This window comes from Balaenoptera borealis (assembly GCF_965194805.1).
Source record: "Balaenoptera borealis genome assembly, contig: HAP1_SCAFFOLD_1297, whole genome shotgun sequence".
NCBI lineage: Eukaryota > Metazoa > Chordata > Mammalia > Artiodactyla > Balaenopteridae > Balaenoptera > Balaenoptera borealis.
In genome coordinates, this window is record NW_028122922.1 from 22839 (window position 1) to 48967 (window position 26129).

Consider the following 26129-nt stretch of genomic DNA (forward strand, 5'->3'; position numbering starts at 1 on the left):
TATTATATAAGCTATATTCATTGAAATATATATTTCTCCTAGGCTTAATACCTCTTACTTGCTGGGTAAAAATATGAAGGAGCACAATAATGAAACTCTTTTACACTTATTATTTTGCTGTCTGCTTCGTACCGGTTTTCATTGAAATACTTGTCTATATGTGTTGTGGCTACCTATACATGCACATTTATTGCATTCTGTTGCTTGTTATGCATTTTTTACTGACATACCTTCTCTGTCTGTATGCATTGGCTAGGAATTCATTCACCTCTATCACCTCCATCGTGTTTTCTGGTTAATAGTATTCACTAAAATAGAGTGGGCAAAATTCACTTTCATAATATTGCATGGATGGTACAGAATGCCATTTGTTAGTAAATTCATTAGGCTTCGATACTTGCCACATACCCCAGTTTTCATTAATATCTATGGATTTCTTTTTCGTTAACGTAATATGCTTGTCATGATTTTTCTTTGTCTTTCTAGAACTTATTGTATCTTCCTCCATATAAATCATACGCAATAGATCAGCTTATTCATCTATTAATTATTACTGCTATTATTATTGGTGGTGGTGTTATAACCACTTTATAGGTGAGGAATCTGAAGTAATCAGATAACTTTTCCCTTTCCAAAAGCACTTAAGAAATCCACTTTCGGGTAATCATTTTGAGGTAGGATGAGAAACCGGGCTTGAAGAGGGCAAAAATGACTCTTTCAATTCACCAGTTGGACTGAGCTGTACGTCACCTCTAGGTAATAGCGTGGGAACTGCACAAGCAAAGGGAGACACCGAAGACGACAATGGTAATAGCCGTACTGTTTTCTAATGGACAAAAAAAATGCCTATATTATAAGTTCTATTTCTCCTGCTTTCTGGCAGTATCATGCTCAGAGTGGAGTCCTGGCAAGGAAGTCAGGATACTTAGGTTCTGAAACCTGGTAATGATACTAACATAATGAGAGAACTTGAACAAGTCAACCCGACCTCTCTGAGCCTCAGTTTCCTTACTCACGAAATGAGACTGAGAACATCGAAGTTCTCTAAGGGCCTCCTAGTTCTAAAATGCTTCCAGTCTAGGAAATAGCATAGAAGTCAATACGAGTGCAGGCTGAAGGGAAAGACAGGGCAGGGAGAAGGTTGCTTCCAGCCTAGAGAACAATCTCTGAACCACACCACTTGGCTCTTCTGCCCGTCTGTGCCCAAGATGGGAGCACAGGCAGTTAATAGAGAAGAGTGGAAAACTGCTCAGTCCTTACAGCCATCATCAACTGTCTGATTTTGGGTTTCTCAGGAAGTAGTGATAGTAGAGGTGTCCTGATAGCAAGAACCTTCAGATGATGCCGTTCCTCAAACGTAGTGAGAATTTCTCAACCTCCCTGAGTTTTTCATGACCCTCTTGTTCTTACAGAAAATTTCCAACATCCATCTCTACTTGGAACTCTAAATTCTCTGCAGCATTCTCCTCCTGTGGTGAGCAATGCAACTTCCCTAACACGAAGTGTCTGCAACTTCTCCAGAGTCTCTGCCCCTGCCGTCAGTTCGGCATCGGCTACTGGTACCCCTTTCCAGACACTCATGGGTAGTGCCTACCTTTACCAACATTCTAGCACGACTATGTTATCTGGAGTTACTGACCACAGCCAGATCTCCACTTCAGCTGCTTCCTATCCAGGTGTTCTTGAGTGGGACATCACAGCAAGCACTGAAAAGAATTCTTCTTCACTCGGAGACTTTACTCTGGCACTCACTGACCGCCACACAGCTGCCTCCTCCATGTTTCTGGCAGCCCAGTATGATAAAACTTCAGACGCCAAGAACATGGTCCCTCTACATCCATCGCTTTCTGCCAGCCTTGCTCAGGGAACACCATCTCAGATTCCAAATCAGGGGCAGAGCCGCCTGCCACTTCCCTGCCAGGAAGGGAGCCAGGTATATTACTATAACCAAGGCACACTGGGGTCTTTACTGTATGGAGAACTTGGCTCCTGCCCGCAATCCTACGGCTCGGCGTCATACACAGGAAGTCGGGCCTCTGGGCAACCAGAAATGGGAATGGGACCGAAGGAGATTCAGCCCACAAATATCCGACCACCAGCTTCCACCTCTGCAGTCTGCCACCCTGTGTCTGCTCAACGCATCACAGAAACAAGTTTTCAAGGTGAGTATAACAAACGCCAGAGAAAGTTGAAGAATGAGGTCGGCACTCAAAAATGGGGTCAAATCGACAGCTGGGAAGGGGTGTAGAGGCAGGTAGAATTTAGATCCTGAGCCTTTAATAACCACTACCTTCGCTCAGTGCCCTCTGTTTTTAGACTCTCTATGAGAACACCTAGGGCTTCCCTGGTGGCGCCGTGGTTAAGAATCCGCCTGCCAATGCAATGCGGGGGACACGGGTTCGAGCCCTGGTCTGCGAAGATCCCACATGCCGTGCAGCAACTAAGCGCATGTGCCACAACGACGGAGCCTGCATTCTAGAGCCCGTGAGCCTCAACTACCGAAGCCCACGTGCCTACAGCCCATGCTCCGCAACAAAGAGAAGCCACCGCGATGAGAAGCCCGCACACCGCAACCAAGAGTAGCCCCCGCTAGCCGCCAACTAGAGAAAGCCCGTGCACAGCAATGAGAGACCCAGTGCAGCCAAAAAAATAAATACGTAGAATAAATAAGTTCAAACAGTAAATAAATACATAAACATAAATTACAAAAAAAAGAACACCTAATGCAGGTGGGAAGGTGGGAGGGCCACTGTAGAGGTCATCTATGCTACATGTACAAGAACCCCGAGAGCACACCAATCGGTACCACACTTTTCACTGCTGTAGCCGATCGTTCCCCCTGTACTGCCACACTGTAGCACTCCCTTCCCTCATCTACTGCTATAGTCTCTTCGGAAGGTGTTTCAGAACTCTTGTTATGAGAGTGCCAGTTGAACTGTCCTCACTTCCTTCATTTATACCAGGATTGAAGACCTTGTGGTCCGAGATCCTGTCCAGAGAGCAAGCAGGCTAAGACTCTGTCTTTGTTGATGTATTTCATCAGCAAGGGCTCTACCCCCTCTCCTAGTTCATGGTGTGACGTGTTCTTGGCCTCTCGGGAAAGTGGGGAGAATGGAAAGGACCCTATATGAGAATGCTAGGCTTTGTAAAACATTTCAGGTTTTTAAAAATAAGACTCATTTTGTATTGGACTTATAAACAGTCCTATGAAATACAAAGCGAGCCGAGAATCAGCGACAGGAAAGGCTCACCAGTAAGAATTACAACAGTCACCGCTTACCTCGTAGCATAGGGCACTGTCCGTGATCCTTAAGAAGAGTTAGTAGAAATGCCTTGCCCATCTTGCCCCTGAACCCCTTGAAAGGTACACGACTGCTGTGTTGGTGTTTAGGGGGAGCATCTCACTTACCAGGGACTGACTTCTCCCTTGATCCCTTTGTAGGGATGGAGACCTCCCCCCTGGTGATGAAAAATTCCCTGGGATTGCAACCTCCAAGCCAGACGTTTTGTGTGACACAAAGTCAAGAACTCCCCAAGTCCTGCAGTAGCAGAAACAGCCACATACTTGAGAGTAACCCACCATCTGAACTTGGGGACATTTCAGTGACAGCTCCAGTCCAGAGTGCCAGGCGTCTCCTGGCCCTGCCTCCAGCTCCAAGCCAGGGACAAATAGAGAGTAAGCACGTGGATGATATCAAAACCAAGCTTTCAAAGCCTCTGGATGCCTACCAGATCCCAACAGAGAACCAAGATCCTCCACTACTCCCTTTAGGAATCCCTGATATTCACCAGCCGCTGGCCTGCACCGATCCCCTCAGCCAAGAGGAGCAGCCTGGTTCTGAAAATGCTGATCTGGGAGAGAACAGCCGGAGTCGTCAGGACCTAGGGACACTTGAAAATGGGATTGAACCTAGCAGTGGTCTTGCAGACATTACTACACTGGCGGAGGATATTCACCTTCCCCAGCTCTTTAATCCTTTGAAAGATCTTGATCAATCCCAAGGTCCCAACGTGATCAAAGCTAAAGACACCAGAGCCATTAAGGTGAATCAGGTGCAGGAAAAGCCAAGTGTCATAAAGGTTCCCTCTGATCAACCCAGGAAGAACAAACAGAAAGCCTCTGAGCCTATCAGTGGCGCTCCCAAGGCCAAAATCCAGCCAAAGAATCCAGAGTGCCTGTTAGGGGGAGAAGTGGTTACATGCCACGCTGCAGTCAGTGACAGGGCTCCTGTGAACACGGCCAAGCACTCTCAAGGCAAACCTCAGAAAGCTGCATCCAGAAAGATCAGCAAAACTAAGAGCCACGGGCAGGAAAAGACCAAAAGGACCAGAGGGAGAAACAAGGCTGAGGAGAACAAGCAGTCAGGGAACAAAGTCAAGGCAGAAGAGAAGCCAGCAATCCCCCACACGAAGCGAAAGGAACACCAAACTGAGCTTCTCCAACAGAGCTTTCAAAAGCCTCGAACCTCCCTTGGCGTGCGCATGCTGGAGTCTGTGAAGGTTCTTCATGCGCTGGGGAAGAAGAATGAGACGAAAACTGGGCGCTCTTCCTGTCGGCTCTTGGGAAAGTCAAGCAACCCCAAAGACCCCCAGCCACCCCCAGCTATCCAGCCATGGCGGCATACCCCACGTGAGGGGAAGGGTCCTGAGAAAACGCAAGTCCAAGCCCAGAAACCAGACAGCAGTGCTGAAACAGAGTGTCCGTCTCCAGCCCAGTATGAGCGGCCTCCTCCTGGGAAGGTCAAGTTGATACCTCTGCCTTTTTCTGCCTGGGACAAGCCTCAAGCTCGACCCGCTCCTCGGAGGCCACAGTCTCTGGCCTCACATCGGCCTGCTGGGGCTTACCGTGCCCAGCCTGGTTCTACTGACTCAGCTCAACCTGCTGCAGCCAATTCATCCCAGCCAGCTCCTGCCTCTTTGCCAGGCCCCGCCAAACCAGCTCAGCCAACTGTGACCAACCCAACCCAACCGGCTTGGCCCAACCATACCCAGCCTCGTGTCCCTCAGTCTGCTGCTCCTAGGCCTGCACCCTCCAAAACTTCATCTGGCGCTCCTCTCCAGCGGGAGCCTGTTCCCCCTGCTGTGAATAAGCGCCAGTCCCCACCCAAGCTCCAAACCCAATTTCTACTCCAAGACTTCAGCAAGCAACGAGTTCCATGGAGGGAACCCAACGTGCCTGAGCCAGTCATGTCAAAGCCCATCGAACAAGAGCAGAGGCCAGAGCGAGAGGCCATGAAGAGGCGGGCTCAACAACAACGGGAGAATGCTGCCAGATACACCTCTTCGGGCAAGCTGCAATTTTTCACCGAGAGGGAAAACGAAATGGAAATTGCCGACTACTACGGATACGTCAAGTGAGAGCTGCTAGGATTCTTGGTGCCACCTTGGCTACCAGCTGTTCTTCCATACACAGGTAAGACAGGTATAGAACTGAATAAGTAAATGGAATACAATTAATAGACGAGTAACAAACCTTTCGAATTTTCAGATGCTGCTAACTGGGGCGTGAGAAAGGAAGGACTGAAAGTTGGATGGGAGAATGAAGGAAAGGGGTAAAAACTGAGCAAAGAGGAAGGAACTTGGCCCAGGGCTAGGAAGGCCAAAAGAGACGTATGGATTTAGGAAAGGAAGCAGGAGCGAGGATGAAATGGCAGAAGTAAAAAGCAGGGTCAGAGGTCTGGGTTGAAAGAACACAATTGGAGTAGAGTTGAAGGTGACAGAAGATGAGTCTAGGTTTACTAGGAGAAACAGAAAAAGTCTCTCGGGGACGCTGGCCTTAAGTCTCACAACCACCAGATAGGTATTTCAGAAAACAAGAGGTTCAGGACACATCTCTGAAAGGTCTGAGTTGCCTTATTCAGGTGTGACTGTAGTGGGGGAATAGGGAAATCTACCAGAGAAGTGGCTAGGGCTCAGAGTTATCCTAGGGGCAGCTGACGACAGGGGCAGAGCCAAGGGAACTGCTGGATCAGGAGGCCCACGAACAAAGCAGGGGCATAGCCGCCTGTCACTTCCCTGCCAGGAAGGAAGCCAGGTATATTACTGTAACCAAGGCACACTGGGGTCTTTACTGTATGGAGAACTTGGCTCCTGCCCGCAATCCTACGGCTCGGCGTCACACACAGGAAGTAGGGCCTCTGGGCAACCAGAAATGGGAATGGGACTGAAGGAGATTCAGCCCACAAATATCCGACCACCAGCTTCCACCTCTGCAGTCTGCCACCCTGTGTCTGCTCAACGCATCACAGAAACAAGTTTTCAAGGTGAGTATACAGACGGCAGAGAAAAGTTGAACAATGAGGTCAGCATTCAAAAATGGGGTCAAATCGACAGCTGGGAAGGGGTGTAGAGACAGGTAGAATTTAGATCCTGAGCCTTTAATAACCACTACCTTCTCTCAGTGCTCTCTGTTTTTAGACTCTATATGAGAACACCTAGGGCTTCCCTGGTGGCGCCTGCCAATGCAGGGGACACGGGTTCGAGCCCTGGTCTGCGAAGATCCCACATGCCGTGCAGCAACTAAGCGCATGTGCCACGACGACGGAGCCTGCATTCTAGAGCCCGTGAGCCTCAACTACCGAAGCCCACGTGCCTACAGCCCATGCTCCGCAACAAGAGAAGCCACCGCGATGAGATGCCCGCACACCGCAACCGAGAGTAGCCCCCGCTAGCCGCCAACTAGAGAAAGCCCGTGCACAGCAATGAGAGACCCAGTGCAGCCAAAAACATAAATACGTAGAATAAATAAGTTCAAACAGTAAATAAATACATAAACATAAATTACAAAAAAAAAGAACACCTAATGCAGGTGGGAAGGTGGGAGGGCCACCGTAGAGGTCATCTATGCTACATGTACAAGAACCCCGAGAGCACACCAATCGGTACCACACTTTTCACTGCTGTAGCCGATCATTCCCCCTGTACTGCCACACTGTAGCACTCCCTTCCCTCATCTACTGCTATAGTCTCTTCGGAAGGTGTTTCCGAACTCTTGTTATGAGAGTGCCAGTTGAACTGTCCTCACTTCCTTCATTTATACCAGGATTGAAGACCTTGTGGTCCGAGATCCTGTCCAGAGAGCAAGCAGGCTAAGGCTCTGTCTTTGTTGATGTATTTCATCAGAAAGGGCTCTACCCCCTCTCCTAGTTCATGGTGTGAAGTGTTCTTGGCCTCTCGGGAAAGTGGGGAGAATGGAAAGGACCCTATATGAGAATGCTAGGCTCTGTAAAACATTTCAGGTTTTTAAAAATAAGACTCATTTTGTATTGGACTGACAACAGTCCTATGAAATACAAAGAAAGCCGAGAATCAGTGACAGGAAAGGATCACCAGTAAGAACTACAGCAGTCACCGCTTACCTCGTAGCATAGGGCACTGTCCGTGATCCTTAAGAAGAGTTAGTAGAAATGCCTTGCCCATCTTGCCCCTGAACCCCTTGAAAGGTACACGACTGCTGTGTTGGTGTTTAGGGGGAGCATCTCACTTACCAGGGACTGACTTCTCCCTTGATTCCTCTGTAGTGATGGAGACTTCCCCGCTGATGAAAAATTCCCTGGGATTGCAACCTCCAAGCCAGACAGCTTTCCTATGGAATGACAGAGAACTTGTCAAGGTGAAACACCAGTCTGCGGGAGAAAGGGAGGAAGAGAATGATGGAAATCGTTTCTGGGAAACTATTTTTACATTATGTGTTGTTTGTTCCCGGTAAATAAACTGAAATCTTCTTAACAGTACAACAAAATCTAAACCACTAAAGCCAACAATACAGGAGTATAACGTTCGAAAAAAATTTCTTTGGCTGCGCAGCATGTGGGATCTTAGCTCCCCAACCAGGGATTGAACCCACGCCTGCTGCATTGGAAGCGCAGAGTCTTCACCACGGGACCACCGGGGAAGTCCCAGGACTATCACTTTTAAAGGAGAAGGTACAAACCCCTCGGTTCTATGAACTGGAGATTTTTAGTAAGAAGTCAATATATTTGTTGTTAGGCACATTTTATGTTAGGCTGTCTCCCTGCACAGGATGCAGGCGCCTTGAGAATGGAAGTCATATCCCTCTATAGTACGTCCCTCTTCTTTCTGCTTTGCAGTTTGCTGCTCCACTTGTTCAACCCCACCTAGTAATAACCTATACTTCCCTTGTTCCTGTTTTCCCATCTGGAAAACAGACAAAAGGCAACCAAACAACGCAAAGGTCTCAACAAATAAGGGATATCCAAAACCAGAGATGGCCAGAACTTCTGTACCCCTGATGAAATAGTCCTCATACAAAACCTGATAATCAAATTCCTTAATGCTAGGAATCACAGTGAAAAATAGTATCTGAACTGACTTCTGTCAGATGAGTGAGAACTAAGGTTAATTCAGTGTATCTGAAGCATAGAAAGTGAGGGCAAAAGTGGCACAAGATGGGGCTAGAGAAGCAGAGAGGATTCTAGACCACGCAGAGTCTTAAAGGCCAACAGTGTGTTTTCTATTCTCAAAACAATGCTTGTGAGCGATGTTTATGAGCAACGTTCCAACTTGCTTTGAAGGTTTCTTGTGTGAAGAGTGGATTGGAAGGAAACAAGATATATGGACACCAGTTAGGACCTAATCGCAACAGACAGGCAAGTTCAGTATTAGGAAGTTGAGGAAGAGCTGGCTGACAGATTCCAAAGAAATTCAGGAGATGAACTGAAGCGGGCTTAATGGGGTAGGAGATGGAGGAAAGGAAGGTCTTAGGGAATTCAAGGGTTTACTGCACACATGAGCAAAGTCTCAAAATTAATCATTTGAACGTACAGAGGCGGATCTCCCAAATGACACCGGTTAGGAAGCAACGGTACGCCCTTTAGAATTCCTAGAGACAACACAAATCAACTGTTTCGATGGAAAATTCGGCGGGACTCTTGATTTCCATGGGAATACAGAGAAAAGAGACACTGATCTGGCTTGCAGGTATATTTAGGAAGCTGTTAGCCGGACATCACCTACTAGTATCATGTAAGTAGGCCGTCCGAAGTAGGAAGCTTAGGGGAAAAACCTGGAGGAAAACTTAAAAGCTTAAGCCACACCTCTACACTACACCACCTTTCACAATTTCTTCTCAGATAAGCATCATCCCCATCAGTGAAGAAACTCGTTCGTACCTCATAATAGGAAAAACAGGCCTAAAGATTCAATGTGTGTCTTGGGAGGTCCCATCTATGCGATATCTTCCTGGGACCAGAAAAGGCCCCAGGAAGATCCATCTCTGCACCCCTGAAAGCTTACCACCAAGGAAAATGACTAGGTCCATAGATTTCCTCCCTCAAACCAGCTTACCTCACACATAGATCATTAGCAACTCCGCCCTTACTCACATTATCACAGTCACAAGAGTGGTTAGGGAGAAAAGCACTAACCAGGGGAACTAAAACAGAGGCAATCCAGGCCAAGCTGGGCTGGTGGCAGATATCTTGCTCCTTACGCTCGGGTGCATAATGCGACTCACCACAGTGCCTTTTTCACAGACCCTTTTGAACGTTTCTCCACAGAATCCAACAGCTCAAGTTAGTTCATGACGCTTCAAGGTCAACAATCGTCAAGAGAAAAACATGCAATATGTCTTACAATGTTGGATTCCTTACAAACAGGACAAGGAGATAACCATGTAGACAAAACCAGAGCATTTGAAAACATCTGTATTCTACAAACACACCAGTGAATGCTATAAATAAGGTACTATGACATAAAACAAAATGAAAACTAGATGTGAGACTCTTCTCTTCAGTGTACAGACTTCATGGCAGTTGCTGCACACTATCTAGCTACTTAGATCTTTAACTCTCTGTTCTGTTAATACCAAATGAGGCCCAAGTGTGTCAACCTGTTTCCCACAGAAACCAAAAAGTCTACATGCATCTCTTTTCTCCTGTGCCCTTTCACCTTACCTGCTCCCAATTCTCCACCAACGTCCTCCTCTTTCTCTAATTATTCTCCTCTTCATTTTGCTTGGCCTTGCCCCCAAGCATGCAAGACAGAGAGTCCTAGAGGTCCAAGATTCTAGAGTGGCTGTTTGCAAGGCGGAGGAGATTACAGTAACTGCCACACTGTATATACTTCTGTGCAAAGAAAAAGGGACAGTGTTCAGAATGTCTCTCACATATAACAAGAGCTGGAGATGGCAGGATACCTGTGTGGCCCAAGGAACTAGAGCTAGCAAATTATGGGCCAAACAATTGCAACCAAAGGCTGGAAGAGGAAAGGTCTGCAACCAGCTCTGTCTCCTAGCTCTCTGGTATTTGCTGCCAACGGGCAGAGTCTATTTCGTGAAGCATCAAGCACTGAAAAGAAGACTCCTGCTGCTGGAAGTTGACAGGAAGTAACGTCCAATGCAAGATCAAGGCTTGTCCTCGAAGCAATGCCCATAATGGAAGAAAAAAAAAAAAGAGAAAGCGGAAGAGAAATGTTAAGTCGCAAGTCCAACCTGGCCCCCAGCCTAGCCCAGCCCAAGGAAGGTAGGAGTCAAGGAGAAGAAACTGAAAGAGAAGAGCCTTGGACCACAACATTCTCCACAAGGTACACTCAAGAAACTTCACCCTACTCTTGAACCAAGTTACAAAGAGAGCTTCTTAATCCCTACTTTGGCTCCTTAAAAGCTGCTATCAGTTCACTCATTAGACACATCTGATTTCAGAACAACTGTAATAGTTCAAACTAGATGGCTCTTTCCTTCCTAAGGATTATTAATTAAATAAGATCTATATAGCTCTAAGTATATGATACATAAAATAGAATACTCTGTAGAATATAAGTAACTCTTAGTTCAGTGTATTAATGAACGTCTGTAAGAAATGTGGCAATGATTTCCCTAATGGAAGAGCCTGGGGGAGGTAAATCTGTCTTCTAGGATTTCCTCCTCCCCAAAGCTCAGAAACTCAGGTGTTGTTTTAGCTCTCCTACACTCTCTTCACCCAAGCCCGCCTTCCTGTTGGGGATCGGACCTCCCTATTGGCTCTCTCATACCTTTCAACTGCCTGCTTTGTGACATCACTCTCCTCCCAAACCTACTACCACTTGGTAGAGCCTTGGGGTTTCCGTGGAGCTGTTTGGACCAGTAACCAGTGACCTCTGTACTGGACACGTGCGCCGTTCAGCTGCAGCCACTCAGACATCCTCTAGTGTTGTCTCCTCATCCCTTGTACCTGCAGTGGATGCTTCCTCTTCTCTGACCATGTCAGGTAAGAAAAGAAACTTTGGAAAGTTTTGCGTTCGATTTCTTTTGCCCCTAAATTGAGTAGAAGATTCAAAATAGCATGGAATAATGAGGGAAAGTATTGAACTACACGTCTGGAGACCTAATTTCAGTTTTGACTTTGACGTTTACTATCTGTGTGACTTTGGACAAATCACTGGCTGTCTCACAAAGCCTGTTGCTTTCCTTAACTGTTACGTTAGGATACCACATTGGGTTGATCACTCTGATCCCCTTCTTTTCCAGTATTGAGCCTTAAAGGGTACCCATGTAGAAAACGAAATCAGACACTTCTCAAGAGTGTTTCAACAGAAACATAGAAAAGCCAGGGGACATAGAAAACTAGCAATATATACCAAGATGTTTCATCTCTAATGGTCTCCCTCCACTAGGATTTCGACTAGTTGAAAAGAGAGAATAGGGAGAGAGGATGGAGAGTACTGGGCTCTACAGGGAGGCACAGAGTCGAGCGTAAGGAAGTTTAGGATGGTTTTCATTAGCACAGGCCAACAGGCACCAAGAGATGGGAGAAAATGTAAGAATGAAGAGGGAAAGCATAGAGGAGCTCTCAAGAAAAACGGAGTTTGCAATGGAATGCTGATGGGAACCAAAGATTTTCAATTAAAGCAGAAACAGCACAGAGGGAAACCTGCTCAGAGCAGGGCAAAACCAAGTTGATGGTAGCAAACCCTTACATTAACAGACTTAAGAAGGAAAGTAAGGCCAGAACAGGGGATCACCGGGAAAGGCAGCTTATCAGAAAAGTCATACTCCGTTTTCTTTCTTTTATTGCCTCTCTGAATACAGTTGGCCACTTGACAGTTTTGAATATAAACATTTTAGAAATACGTTTTAGAAATGATGCCTCCTATAAACAAGCAACCACAGTGGTTATCTAGGGGGCTGCTTTTCAGTGTTTTATTCTTTCTAATTTTTAAACTAGGTAGACATTTCACCAATTCAACATTTTAAGTGATATCTTCTAAATTGAATCAGAAGGACTATTTTCCTTGGTGTGATATGTAGGTTCTAAGGCAAGGCTGCTTTTCATTTTTACAGTTATTTCCTTCCTAACACAGAGAGCACATTGATCAACAGCCATCGTTCGCTTGTAGATCTTAGCTACCGAAGAAGAAGAAGAAGAAGAAAAAGTCAAGCCCCACATCTCTAATTCCCCCCACTTAGGGAATTCCCTGGCGGTCCAGTGCTTAGGACTCGGTGCTTTCACGGCCAGGGCCACGCGGCGCGGCCAAAGAAACAAAACAAACAAACATCCACGTTTATCGAAAACCATATTGTGGAGTCCTGTGGATTTTCTTACATTCGAAAATCTTTTTTAATTGGATTCTAGGCATGATGGTTTTTTGAGGTTTTGGGATGCCATCTTCTTGGATGCTGAAGATGATTCTAATCTAAGTTCTAGGATAAATCCAAAAACCTTCCTGATACATTTTAAGCTTCCTTTCTGCTTATTATATAAGCTATATTCATTGAAATATATATTTCTCCTAGGCTTAATACCTCTTACTTGCTGGGTAAAAATATGAAGGAGCACAATAATGAAACTCTTTTACACTTATTATTTTGCTGTCTGCTTCGTACCGGTTTTCATTGAAATACTTGTCTATATGTGTTGTGGCTACCTATACATGCACATTTATTGCATTCTGTTGCTTGTTATGCATTTTTTACTGACATACCTTCTCTGTCTGTATGCATTGGCTAGGAATTCATTCACCTCTATCACCTCCATCGTGTTTTCTGGTTAATAGTATTCACTAAAATAGAGTGGGCAAAATTCACTTTCATAATATTGCATGGATGGTACAGAATGCCATTTGTTAGTAAATTCATTAGGCTTCGATACTTGCCACATACCCCAGTTTTCATTAATATCTATGGATTTCTTTTTCGTTAACGTAATATGCTTGTCATGATTTTTCTTTGTCTTTCTAGAACTTATTGTATCTTCCTCCATATAAATCATACGCAATAGATCAGCTTATTCATCTATTAATTATTACTGCTATTATTATTGGTGGTGGTGTTATAACCACTTTATAGGTGAGGAATCTGAAGTAATCAGATAACTTTTCCCTTTCCAAAAGCACTTAAGAAATCCACTTTCGGGTAATCATTTTGAGGTAGGATGAGAAACCGGGCTTGAAGAGGGCAAAAATGACTCTTTCAATTCACCAGTTGGACTGAGCTGTACGTCACCTCTAGGTAATAGCGTGGGAACTGCACAAGCAAAGGGAGACACCGAAGACGACAATGGTAATAGCCGTACTGTTTTCTAATGGACAAAAAAAATGCCTATATTATAAGTTCTATTTCTCCTGCTTTCTGGCAGTATCATGCTCAGAGTGGAGTCCTGGCAAGGAAGTCAGGATACTTAGGTTCTGAAACCTGGTAATGATACTAACATAATGAGAGAACTTGAACAAGTCAACCCGACCTCTCTGAGCCTCAGTTTCCTTACTCACGAAATGAGACTGAGAACATCGAAGTTCTCTAAGGGCCTCCTAGTTCTAAAATGCTTCCAGTCTAGGAAATAGCATAGAAGTCAATACGAGTGCAGGCTGAAGGGAAAGACAGGGCAGGGAGAAGGTTGCTTCCAGCCTAGAGAACAATCTCTGAACCACACCACTTGGCTCTTCTGCCCGTCTGTGCCCAAGATGGGAGCACAGGCAGTTAATAGAGAAGAGTGGAAAACTGCTCAGTCCTTACAGCCATCATCAACTGTCTGATTTTGGGTTTCTCAGGAAGTAGTGATAGTAGAGGTGTCCTGATAGCAAGAACCTTCAGATGATGCCGTTCCTCAAACGTAGTGAGAATTTCTCAACCTCCCTGAGTTTTTCATGACCCTCTTGTTCTTACAGAAAATTTCCAACATCCATCTCTACTTGGAACTCTAAATTCTCTGCAGCATTCTCCTCCTGTGGTGAGCAATGCAACTTCCCTAACACGAAGTGTCTGCAACTTCTCCAGAGTCTCTGCCCCTGCCGTCAGTTCGGCATCGGCTACTGGTACCCCTTTCCAGACACTCATGGGTAGTGCCTACCTTTACCAACATTCTAGCACGACTATGTTATCTGGAGTTACTGACCACAGCCAGATCTCCACTTCAGCTGCTTCCTATCCAGGTGTTCTTGAGTGGGACATCACAGCAAGCACTGAAAAGAATTCTTCTTCACTCGGAGACTTTACTCTGGCACTCACTGACCGCCACACAGCTGCCTCCTCCATGTTTCTGGCAGCCCAGTATGATAAAACTTCAGACGCCAAGAACATGGTCCCTCTACATCCATCGCTTTCTGCCAGCCTTGCTCAGGGAACACCATCTCAGATTCCAAATCAGGGGCAGAGCCGCCTGCCACTTCCCTGCCAGGAAGGGAGCCAGGTATATTACTATAACCAAGGCACACTGGGGTCTTTACTGTATGGAGAACTTGGCTCCTGCCCGCAATCCTACGGCTCGGCGTCATACACAGGAAGTCGGGCCTCTGGGCAACCAGAAATGGGAATGGGACCGAAGGAGATTCAGCCCACAAATATCCGACCACCAGCTTCCACCTCTGCAGTCTGCCACCCTGTGTCTGCTCAACGCATCACAGAAACAAGTTTTCAAGGTGAGTATAACAAACGCCAGAGAAAGTTGAAGAATGAGGTCGGCACTCAAAAATGGGGTCAAATCGACAGCTGGGAAGGGGTGTAGAGGCAGGTAGAATTTAGATCCTGAGCCTTTAATAACCACTACCTTCGCTCAGTGCCCTCTGTTTTTAGACTCTCTATGAGAACACCTAGGGCTTCCCTGGTGGCGCCGTGGTTAAGAATCCGCCTGCCAATGCAATGCGGGGGACACGGGTTCGAGCCCTGGTCTGCGAAGATCCCACATGCCGTGCAGCAACTAAGCGCATGTGCCACAACGACGGAGCCTGCATTCTAGAGCCCGTGAGCCTCAACTACCGAAGCCCACGTGCCTACAGCCCATGCTCCGCAACAAAGAGAAGCCACCGCGATGAGAAGCCCGCACACCGCAACCAAGAGTAGCCCCCGCTAGCCGCCAACTAGAGAAAGCCCGTGCACAGCAATGAGAGACCCAGTGCAGCCAAAAAAATAAATACGTAGAATAAATAAGTTCAAACAGTAAATAAATACATAAACATAAATTACAAAAAAAAGAACACCTAATGCAGGTGGGAAGGTGGGAGGGCCACTGTAGAGGTCATCTATGCTACATGTACAAGAACCCCGAGAGCACACCAATCGGTACCACACTTTTCACTGCTGTAGCCGATCGTTCCCCCTGTACTGCCACACTGTAGCACTCCCTTCCCTCATCTACTGCTATAGTCTCTTCGGAAGGTGTTTCAGAACTCTTGTTATGAGAGTGCCAGTTGAACTGTCCTCACTTCCTTCATTTATACCAGGATTGAAGACCTTGTGGTCCGAGATCCTGTCCAGAGAGCAAGCAGGCTAAGACTCTGTCTTTGTTGATGTATTTCATCAGCAAGGGCTCTACCCCCTCTCCTAGTTCATGGTGTGACGTGTTCTTGGCCTCTCGGGAAAGTGGGGAGAATGGAAAGGACCCTATATGAGAATGCTAGGCTTTGTAAAACATTTCAGGTTTTTAAAAATAAGACTCATTTTGTATTGGACTTATAAACAGTCCTATGAAATACAAAGCGAGCCGAGAATCAGCGACAGGAAAGGCTCACCAGTAAGAATTACAACAGTCACCGCTTACCTCGTAGCATAGGGCACTGTCCGTGATCCTTAAGAAGAGTTAGTAGAAATGCCTTGCCCATCTTGCCCCTGAACCCCTTGAAAGGTACACGACTGCTGTGTTGGTGTTTAGGGGGAGCATCTCACTTACCAGGGACTGACTTCTCCCTTGATCCCTTTGTAGGGATGGAGACCTCCCCCCTGGTGATGAAAAATTCCCTGGGATTGCAACCTCCAAGCCAGACGTTTTGTGTGACACAAAGTCAAGAACTCCCCAAGTCCTGCAGTAGCAGAAACAGCCACATACTTGAGAGTAACCCACCATCTGAACTTGGGGACATTTCAGTGACAGCTCCAGTCCAGAGTGCCAGGCGTCTCCTGGCCCTGCCTCCAGCTCCAAGCCAGGGACAAATAGAGAGTAAGCACGTGGATGATATCAAAACCAAGCTTTCAAAGCCTCTGGATGCCTACCAGATCCCAACAGAGAACCAAGATCCTCCACTACTCCCTTTAGGAATCCCTGATATTCACCAGCCGCTGGCCTGCACCGATCCCCTCAGCCAAGAGGAGCAGCCTGGTTCTGAAAATGCTGATCTGGGAGAGAACAGCCGGAGTCGTCAGGACCTAGGGACACTTGAAAATGGGATTGAACCTAGCAGTGGTCTTGCAGACATTACTACACTGGCGGAGGATATTCACCTTCCCCAGCTCTTTAATCCTTTGAAAGATCTTGATCAATCCCAAGGTCCCAACGTGATCAAAGCTAAAGACACCAGAGCCATTAAGGTGAATCAGGTGCAGGAAAAGCCAAGTGTCATAAAGGTTCCCTCTGATCAACCCAGGAAGAACAAACAGAAAGCCTCTGAGCCTATCAGTGGCGCTCCCAAGGCCAAAATCCAGCCAAAGAATCCAGAGTGCCTGTTAGGGGGAGAAGTGGTTACATGCCACGCTGCAGTCAGTGACAGGGCTCCTGTGAACACGGCCAAGCACTCTCAAGGCAAACCTCAGAAAGCTGCATCCAGAAAGATCAGCAAAACTAAGAGCCACGGGCAGGAAAAGACCAAAAGGACCAGAGGGAGAAACAAGGCTGAGGAGAACAAGCAGTCAGGGAACAAAGTCAAGGCAGAAGAGAAGCCAGCAATCCCCCACACGAAGCGAAAGGAACACCAAACTGAGCTTCTCCAACAGAGCTTTCAAAAGCCTCGAACCTCCCTTGGCGTGCGCATGCTGGAGTCTGTGAAGGTTCTTCATGCGCTGGGGAAGAAGAATGAGACGAAAACTGGGCGCTCTTCCTGTCGGCTCTTGGGAAAGTCAAGCAACCCCAAAGACCCCCAGCCACCCCCAGCTATCCAGCCATGGCGGCATACCCCACGTGAGGGGAAGGGTCCTGAGAAAACGCAAGTCCAAGCCCAGAAACCAGACAGCAGTGCTGAAACAGAGTGTCCGTCTCCAGCCCAGTATGAGCGGCCTCCTCCTGGGAAGGTCAAGTTGATACCTCTGCCTTTTTCTGCCTGGGACAAGCCTCAAGCTCGACCCGCTCCTCGGAGGCCACAGTCTCTGGCCTCACATCGGCCTGCTGGGGCTTACCGTGCCCAGCCTGGTTCTACTGACTCAGCTCAACCTGCTGCAGCCAATTCATCCCAGCCAGCTCCTGCCTCTTTGCCAGGCCCCGCCAAACCAGCTCAGCCAACTGTGACCAACCCAACCCAACCGGCTTGGCCCAACCATACCCAGCCTCGTGTCCCTCAGTCTGCTGCTCCTAGGCCTGCACCCTCCAAAACTTCATCTGGCGCTCCTCTCCAGCGGGAGCCTGTTCCCCCTGCTGTGAATAAGCGCCAGTCCCCACCCAAGCTCCAAACCCACTTTCTACTCCAAGACTTCAGCAAGCAACGAGTTCCATGGAGGGAACCCAACGTGCCTGAGCCAGTCATGTCAAAGCCCATCGAACAAGAGCAGAGGCCAGAGCGAGAGGCCATGAAGAGGCGGGCTCAACAACAACGGGAGAATGCTGCCAGATACACCTCTTCGGGCAAGCTGCAATTTTTCACCGAGAGGGAAAACGAAATGGAAATTGCCGACTACTACGGATACGTCAAGTGAGAGCTGCTAGGATTCTTGGTGCCACCTTGGCTACCAGCTGTTCTTCCATACACAGGTAAGACAGGTATAGAACTGAATAAGTAAATGGAATACAATTAATAGACGAGTAACAAACCTTTCGAATTTTCAGATGCTGCTAACTGGGGCGTGAGAAAGGAAGGACTGAAAGTTGGATGGGAGAATGAAGGAAAGGGGTAAAAACTGAGCAAAGAGGAAGGAACTTGGCCCAGGGCTAGGAAGGCCAAAAGAGACGTATGGATTTAGGAAAGGAAGCAGGAGCGAGGATGAAATGGCAGAAGTAAAAAGCAGGGTCAGAGGTCTGGGTTGAAAGAACACAATTGGAGTAGAGTTGAAGGTGACAGAAGATGAGTCTAGGTTTACTAGGAGAAACAGAAAAAGTCTCTCGGGGACGCTGGCCTTAAGTCTCACAACCACCAGATAGGTATTTCAGAAAACAAGAGGTTCAGGACACATCTCTGAAAGGTCTGAGTTGCCTTATTCAGGTGTGACTGTAGTGGGGGAATAGGGAAATCTACCAGAGAAGTGGCTAGGGCTCAGAGTTATCCTAGGGGCAGCTGACGACAGGGGCAGAGCCAAGGGAACTGCTGGATCAGGAGGCCCACGAACAAAGCAGGGGCATAGCCGCCTGTCACTTCCCTGCCAGGAAGGAAGCCAGGTATATTACTGTAACCAAGGCACACTGGGGTCTTTACTGTATGGAGAACTTGGCTCCTGCCCGCAATCCTACGGCTCGGCGTCACACACAGGAAGTAGGGCCTCTGGGCAACCAGAAATGGGAATGGGACTGAAGGAGATTCAGCCCACAAATATCCGACCACCAGCTTCCACCTCTGCAGTCTGCCACCCTGTGTCTGCTCAACGCATCACAGAAACAAGTTTTCAAGGTGAGTATACAGACGGCAGAGAAAAGTTGAACAATGAGGTCAGCATTCAAAAATGGGGTCAAATCGACAGCTGGGAAGGGGTGTAGAGACAGGTAGAATTTAGATCCTGAGCCTTTAATAACCACTACCTTCTCTCAGTGCTCTCTGTTTTTAGACTCTATATGAGAACACCTAGGGCTTCCCTGGTGGCGCCTGCCAATGCAGGGGACACGGGTTCGAGCCCTGGTCTGCGAAGATCCCACATGCCGTGCAGCAACTAAGCGCATGTGCCACGACGACGGAGCCTGCATTCTAGAGCCCGTGAGCCTCAACTACCGAAGCCCACGTGCCTACAGCCCATGCTCCGCAACAAGAGAAGCCACCGCGATGAGATGCCCGCACACCGCAACCGAGAGTAGCCCCCGCTAGCCGCCAACTAGAGAAAGCCCGTGCACAGCAATGAGAGACCCAGTGCAGCCAAAAACATAAATACGTAGAATAAATAAGTTCAAACAGTAAATAAATACATAAACATAAATTACAAAAAAAAAGAACACCTAATGCAGGTGGGAAGGTGGGAGGGCCACCGTAGAGGTCATCTATGCTACATGTACAAGAACCCCGAGAGCACACCAATCGGTACCACACTTTTCACTGCTGTAGCCGATCATTCCCCCTGTACTGCCACACTGTAGCACTCCCTTCCCTCATCTACTGCTATAGTCTCTTCGGAAGGTGTTTCCGAACTCTTGTTATGAGAGTGCCAGTTGAACTGTCCTCACTTCCTTCATTTATACCAGGATTGAAGACCTTGTGGTCCGAGATCCTGTCCAGAGAGCAAGCAGGCTAAGGCTCTGTCTTTGTTGATGTATTTCATCAGAAAGGGCTCTACCCCCTCTCCTAGTTCATGGTGTGAAGTGTTCTTGGCCTCTCGGGAAAGTGGGGAGAATGGAAAGGACCCTATATGAGAATGCTAGGCTCTGTAAAACATTTCAGGTTTTTAAAAATAAGACTCATTTTGTATTGGACTGACAACAGTCCTATGAAATACAAAGAAAGCCGAGAATCAGTGACAGGAAAGGATCACCAGTAAGAACTACAGCAGTCACCGCTTACCTCGTAGCATAGGGCACTGTCCGTGATCCTTAAGAAGAGTTAGTAGAAATGCCTTGCCCATCTTGCCCCTGAACCCCTTGAAAGGTACACGACTGCTGTGTTGGTGTTTAGGGGGAGCATCTCACTTACCAGGGACTGACTTCTCCCTTGATTCCTCTGTAGTGATGGAGACTTCCCCGCTGATGAAAAATTCCCTGGGATTGCAACCTCCAAGCCAGACAGCTTTCCTATGGAATGACAGAGAACTTGTCAAGGTGAAACACCAGTCTGCGGGAGAAAGGGAGGAAGAGAATGATGGAAATCGTTTCTGGGAAACTATTTTTACATTATGTGTTGTTTGTTCCCGGTAAATAAACTGAAATCTTCTTAACAGTACAACAAAATCTAAACCACTAAAGCCAACAATACAGGAGTATAACGTTCGAAAAAAATTTCTTTGGCTGCGCAGCATGTGGGATCTTAGCTCCCCAACCAGGGATTGAACCCACGCCTGCTGCATTGGAAGCGCAGAGTCTTCACCACGGGACCACCGGGGAAGTCCCAGGACTATCACTTTTAAAGGAGAAGGTACAAACCCCTCGGTTCTATGAACTGGAGATTTTTAGTAAGAAGTCAATATATTTGTTGTTAGGCACATTTTATGTTAGGCTGTCTCCCTGCACAGGATGCAGGCGCCTTGAGAATGGAAGTCATATCCCTCTATAGTACGTCCCTCTTCTTTCTGCTTTGCAGTTTGCTGCTCCACTTGTTCAACCCCACCTAGTAATAACCTATACTTCCCTTGTTCCTGTTTTCCCATCTGGAAAACAGACAAAAGGCAACCAAACAACGCAAAGGTCTCAACAAATAAGGGATATCCAAAACCAGAGATGGCCAGAACTTCTGTACCCCTGATGAAATAGTCCTCATACAAAACCTGATAATCAAATTCCTTAATGCTAGGAATCACAGTGAAAAATAGTATCTGAACTGACTTCTGTCAGATGAGTGAGAACTAAGGTTAATTCAGTGTATCTGAAGCATAGAAAGTGAGGGCAAAAGTGGCACAAGATGGGGCTAGAGAAGCAGAGAGGATTCTAGACCACGCAGAGTCTTAAAGGCCAACAGTGTGTTTTCTATTCTCAAAACAATGCTTGTGAGCGATGTTTATGAGCAACGTTCCAACTTGCTTTGAAGGTTTCTTGTGTGAAGAGTGGATTGGAAGGAAACAAGATATATGGACACCAGTTAGGACCTAATCGCAACAGACAGGCAAGTTCAGTATTAGGAAGTTGAGGAAGAGCTGGCTGACAGATTCCAAAGAAATTCAGGAGATGAACTGAAGCGGGCTTAATGGGGTAGGAGATGGAGGAAAGGAAGGTCTTAGGGAATTCAAGGGTTTACTGCACACATGAGCAAAGTCTCAAAATTAATCATTTGAACGTACAGAGGCGGATCTCCCAAATGACACCGGTTAGGAAGCAACGGTACGCCCTTTAGAATTCCTAGAGACAACACAAATCAACTGTTTCGATGGAAAATTCGGCGGGACTCTTGATTTCCATGGGAATACAGAGAAAAGAGACACTGATCTGGCTTGCAGGTATATTTAGGAAGCTGTTAGCCGGACATCACCTACTAGTATCATGTAAGTAGGCCGTCCGAAGTAGGAAGCTTAGGGGAAAAACCTGGAGGAAAACTTAAAAGCTTAAGCCACACCTCTACACTACACCACCTTTCACAATTTCTTCTCAGATAAGCATCATCCCCATCAGTGAAGAAACTCGTTCGTACCTCATAATAGGAAAAACAGGCCTAAAGATTCAATGTGTGTCTTGGGAGGTCCCATCTATGCGATATCTTCCTGGGACCAGAAAAGGCCCCAGGAAGATCCATCTCTGCACCCCTGAAAGCTTACCACCAAGGAAAATGACTAGGTCCATAGATTGCCTCCCTCAAACCAGCTTACCTCACACATAGATCATTAGCAACTCCGCCCTTACTCACATTATCACAGTCACAAGAGTGGTTAGGGAGAAAAGCACTAACCAGGGGAACTAAAACAGAGGCAATCCAGGCCAAGCTGGGCTGGTGGCAGATATCTTGCTCCTTACGCTCGGGTGCATAATGCGACTCACCACAGTGCCTTTTTCACAGACCCTTTTGAACGTTTCTCCACAGAATCCAACAGCTCAAGTTAGTTCATGACGCTTCAAGGTCAACAATCGTCAAGAGAAAAACATGCAATATGTCTTACAATGTTGGATTCCTTACAAACAGGACAAGGAGATAACCATGTAGACAAAACCAGAGCATTTGAAAACATCTGTATTCTACAAACACACCAGTGAATGCTATAAATAAGGTACTATGACATAAAACAAAATGAAAACTAGATGTGAGACTCTTCTCTTCAGTGTACAGACTTCATGGCAGTTGCTGCACACTATCTAGCTACTTAGATCTTTAACTCTCTGTTCTGTTAATACCAAATGAGGCCCAAGTGTGTCAACCTGTTTCCCACAGAAACCAAAAAGTCTACATGCATCTCTTTTCTCCTGTGCCCTTTCACCTTACCTGCTCCCAATTCTCCACCAACGTCCTCCTCTTTCTCTAATTATTCTCCTCTTCATTTTGCTTGGCCTTGCCCCCAAGCATGCAAGACAGAGAGTCCTAGAGGTCCAAGATTCTAGAGTGGCTGTTTGCAAGGCGGAGGAGATTACAGTAACTGCCACACTGTATATACTTCTGTGCAAAGAAAAAGGGACAGTGTTCAGAATGTCTCTCACATATAACAAGAGCTGGAGATGGCAGGATACCTGTGTGGCCCAAGGAACTAGAGCTAGCAAATTATGGGCCAAACAATTGCAACCAAAGGCTGGAAGAGGAAAGGTCTGCAACCAGCTCTGTCTCCTAGCTCTCTGGTATTTGCTGCCAACGGGCAGAGTCTATTTCGTGAAGCATCAAGCACTGAAAAGAAGACTCCTGCTGCTGGAAGTTGACAGGAAGTAACGTCCAATGCAAGATCAAGGCTTGTCCTCGAAGCAATGCCCATAATGGAAGAAAAAAAAAAAAGAGAAAGCGGAAGAGAAATGTTAAGTCGCAAGTCCAACCTGGCCCCCAGCCTAGCCCAGCCCAAGGAAGGTAGGAGTCAAGGAGAAGAAACTGAAAGAGAAGAGCCTTGGACCACAACATTCTCCACAAGGTACACTCAAGAAACTTCACCCTACTCTTGAACCAAGTTACAAAGAGAGCTTCTTAATCCCTACTTTGGCTCCTTAAAAGCTGCTATCAGTTCACTCATTAGACACATCTGATTTCAGAACAACTGTAATAGTTCAAACTAGATGGCTCTTTCCTTCCTAAGGATTATTAATTAAATAAGATCTATATAGCTCTAAGTATATGATACATAAAATAGAATACTCTGTAGAATATAAGTAACTCTTAGTTCAGTGTATTAATGAACGTCTGTAAGAAATGTGGCAATGATTTCCCTAATGGAAGAGCCTGGGGGAGGTAAATCTGTCTTCTAGGATTTCCTCCTCCCCAAAGCTCAGAAACTCAGGTGTTGTTTTAGCTCTCCTACACTCTCTTCACCCAAGCCCGCCTTCCTGTTGGGGATCGGACCTCCCTATTGGCTCTCTCATACCTTTCAACTGCCTGCTTTGTGACATCACTCTCCTCCCAAACCTACTACCACTTGGTAGAGCCTTGGGGTTTCCGTGGAGCTGTTTGGACCAGTAACCAGTGACCTCTGTACTGGACACGTGCGCCGTTCAGCTGCAGCCACTCAGACATCCTCTAGTGTTGTCTCCTCATCCCTTGTACCTGCAGTGGATGCTTCCTCTTCTCTGACCATGTCAGGTAAGAAAAGAAACTTTGGAAAGTTTTGCGTTCGATTTCTTTTGCCCCTAAATTGAGTAGGAGATTCAAAATAGCATGGAATAATGAGGGAAAGTATTGAACTACACGTCTGGAGACCTAATTTCAGTTTTGACTTTGACGTTTACTATCTGTGTGACTTTGGACAAATCACTGGCTGTCTCACAAAGCCTGTTGCTTTCCTTAACTGTTACGTTAGGATACCACATTGGGTTGATCACTCTGATCCCCTTCTTTTCCAGTATTGAGCCTTAAAGGGTACCCATGTAGAAAACGAAATCAGACACTTCTCAAGAGTGTTTCAACAGAAACATAGAAAAGCCAGGGGACATAGAAAACTAGCAATATATACCAAGATGTTTCATCTCTAATGGTCTCCCTCCACTAGGATTTCGACTAGTTGAAAAGAGAGAATAGGGAGAGAGGATGGAGAGTACTGGGCTCTACAGGGAGGCACAGAGTCGAGCGTAAGGAAGTTTAGGATGGTTTTCATTAGCACAGGCCAACAGGCACCAAGAGATGGGAGAAAATGTAAGAATGAAGAGGGAAAGCATAGAGGAGCTCTCAAGAAAAACGGAGTTTGCAATGGAATGCTGATGGGAACCAAAGATTTTCAATTAAAGCAGAAACAGCACAGAGGGAAACCTGCTCAGAGCAGGGCAAAACCAAGTTGATGGTAGCAAACCCTTACATTAACAGACTTAAGAAGGAAAGTAAGGCCAGAACAGGGGATCACCGGGAAAGGCAGCTTATCAGAAAAGTCATACTCCGTTTTCTTTCTTTTATTGCCTCTCTGAATACAGTTGGCCACTTGACAGTTTTGAATATAAACATTTTAGAAATACGTTTTAGAAATGATGCCTCCTATAAACAAGCAACCACAGTGGTTATCTAGGGGGCTGCTTTTCAGTGTTTTATTCTTTCTAATTTTTAAACTAGGTAGACATTTCACCAATTCAACATTTTAAGTGATATCTTCTAAATTGAATCAGAAGGACTATTTTCCTTGGTGTGATATGTAGGTTCTAAGGCAAGGCTGCTTTTCATTTTTACAGTTATTTCCTTCCTAACACAGAGAGCACATTGATCAACAGCCATCGTTCGCTTGTAGATCTTAGCTACCGAAGAAGAAGAAGAAGAAGAAAAAGTCAAGCCCCACATCTCTAATTCCCCCCACTTAGGGAATTCCCTGGCGGTCCAGTGCTTAGGACTCGGTGCTTTCACGGCCAGGGCCACGCGGCGCGGCCAAAGAAACAAAACAAACAAACATCCACGTTTATCGAAAACCATATTGTGGAGTCCTGTGGATTTTCTTACATTCGAAAATCTTTTTTAATTGGATTCTAGGCATGATGGTTTTTTGAGGTTTTGGGATGCCATCTTCTTGGATGCTGAAGATGATTCTAATCTAAGTTCTAGGATAAATCCAAAAACCTTCCTGATACATTTTAAGCTTCCTTTCTGCTTATTATATAAGCTATATTCATTGAAATATATATTTCTCCTAGGCTTAATACCTCTTACTTGCTGGGTAAAAATATGAAGGAGCACAATAATGAAACTCTTTTACACTTATTATTTTGCTGTCTGCTTCGTACCGGTTTTCATTGAAATACTTGTCTATATGTGTTGTGGCTACCTATACATGCACATTTATTGCATTCTGTTGCTTGTTATGCATTTTTTACTGACATACCTTCTCTGTCTGTATGCATTGGCTAGGAATTCATTCACCTCTATCACCTCCATCGTGTTTTCTGGTTAATAGTATTCACTAAAATAGAGTGGGCAAAATTCACTTTCATAATATTGCATGGATGGTACAGAATGCCATTTGTTAGTAAATTCATTAGGCTTCGATACTTGCCACATACCCCAGTTTTCATTAATATCTATGGATTTCTTTTTCGTTAACGTAATATGCTTGTCATGATTTTTCTTTGTCTTTCTAGAACTTATTGTATCTTCCTCCATATAAATCATACGCAATAGATCAGCTTATTCATCTATTAATTATTACTGCTATTATTATTGGTGGTGGTGTTATAACCACTTTATAGGTGAGGAATCTGAAGTAATCAGATAACTTTTCCCTTTCCAAAAGCACTTAAGAAATCCACTTTCGGGTAATCATTTTGAGGTAGGATGAGAAACCGGGCTTGAAGAGGGCAAAAATGACTCTTTCAATTCACCAGTTGGACTGAGCTGTACGTCACCTC

General features: G+C 46.1%; 1 protein-coding gene across 1 annotated transcript in view; it reads right to left on the reverse strand.

Moving 5' to 3' along the window:
* LOC309621572 (uncharacterized protein) overlaps window positions 1–26129 on the reverse strand; it is a gene marked incomplete at its 5' end in the record, with an annotated part of 164993 nt that overhangs the window by 17874 nt on the left and 120990 nt on the right. The window contains 2 exons of the mRNA XM_082408991.1: window positions 7488–7625; window positions 20176–20313. Of these exons, the coding sequence (XP_082265117.1) occupies window positions 7488–7625; window positions 20176–20313 (276 nt within the window). The remainder of the gene's footprint in view (window positions 1–7487; window positions 7626–20175; window positions 20314–26129) is intronic.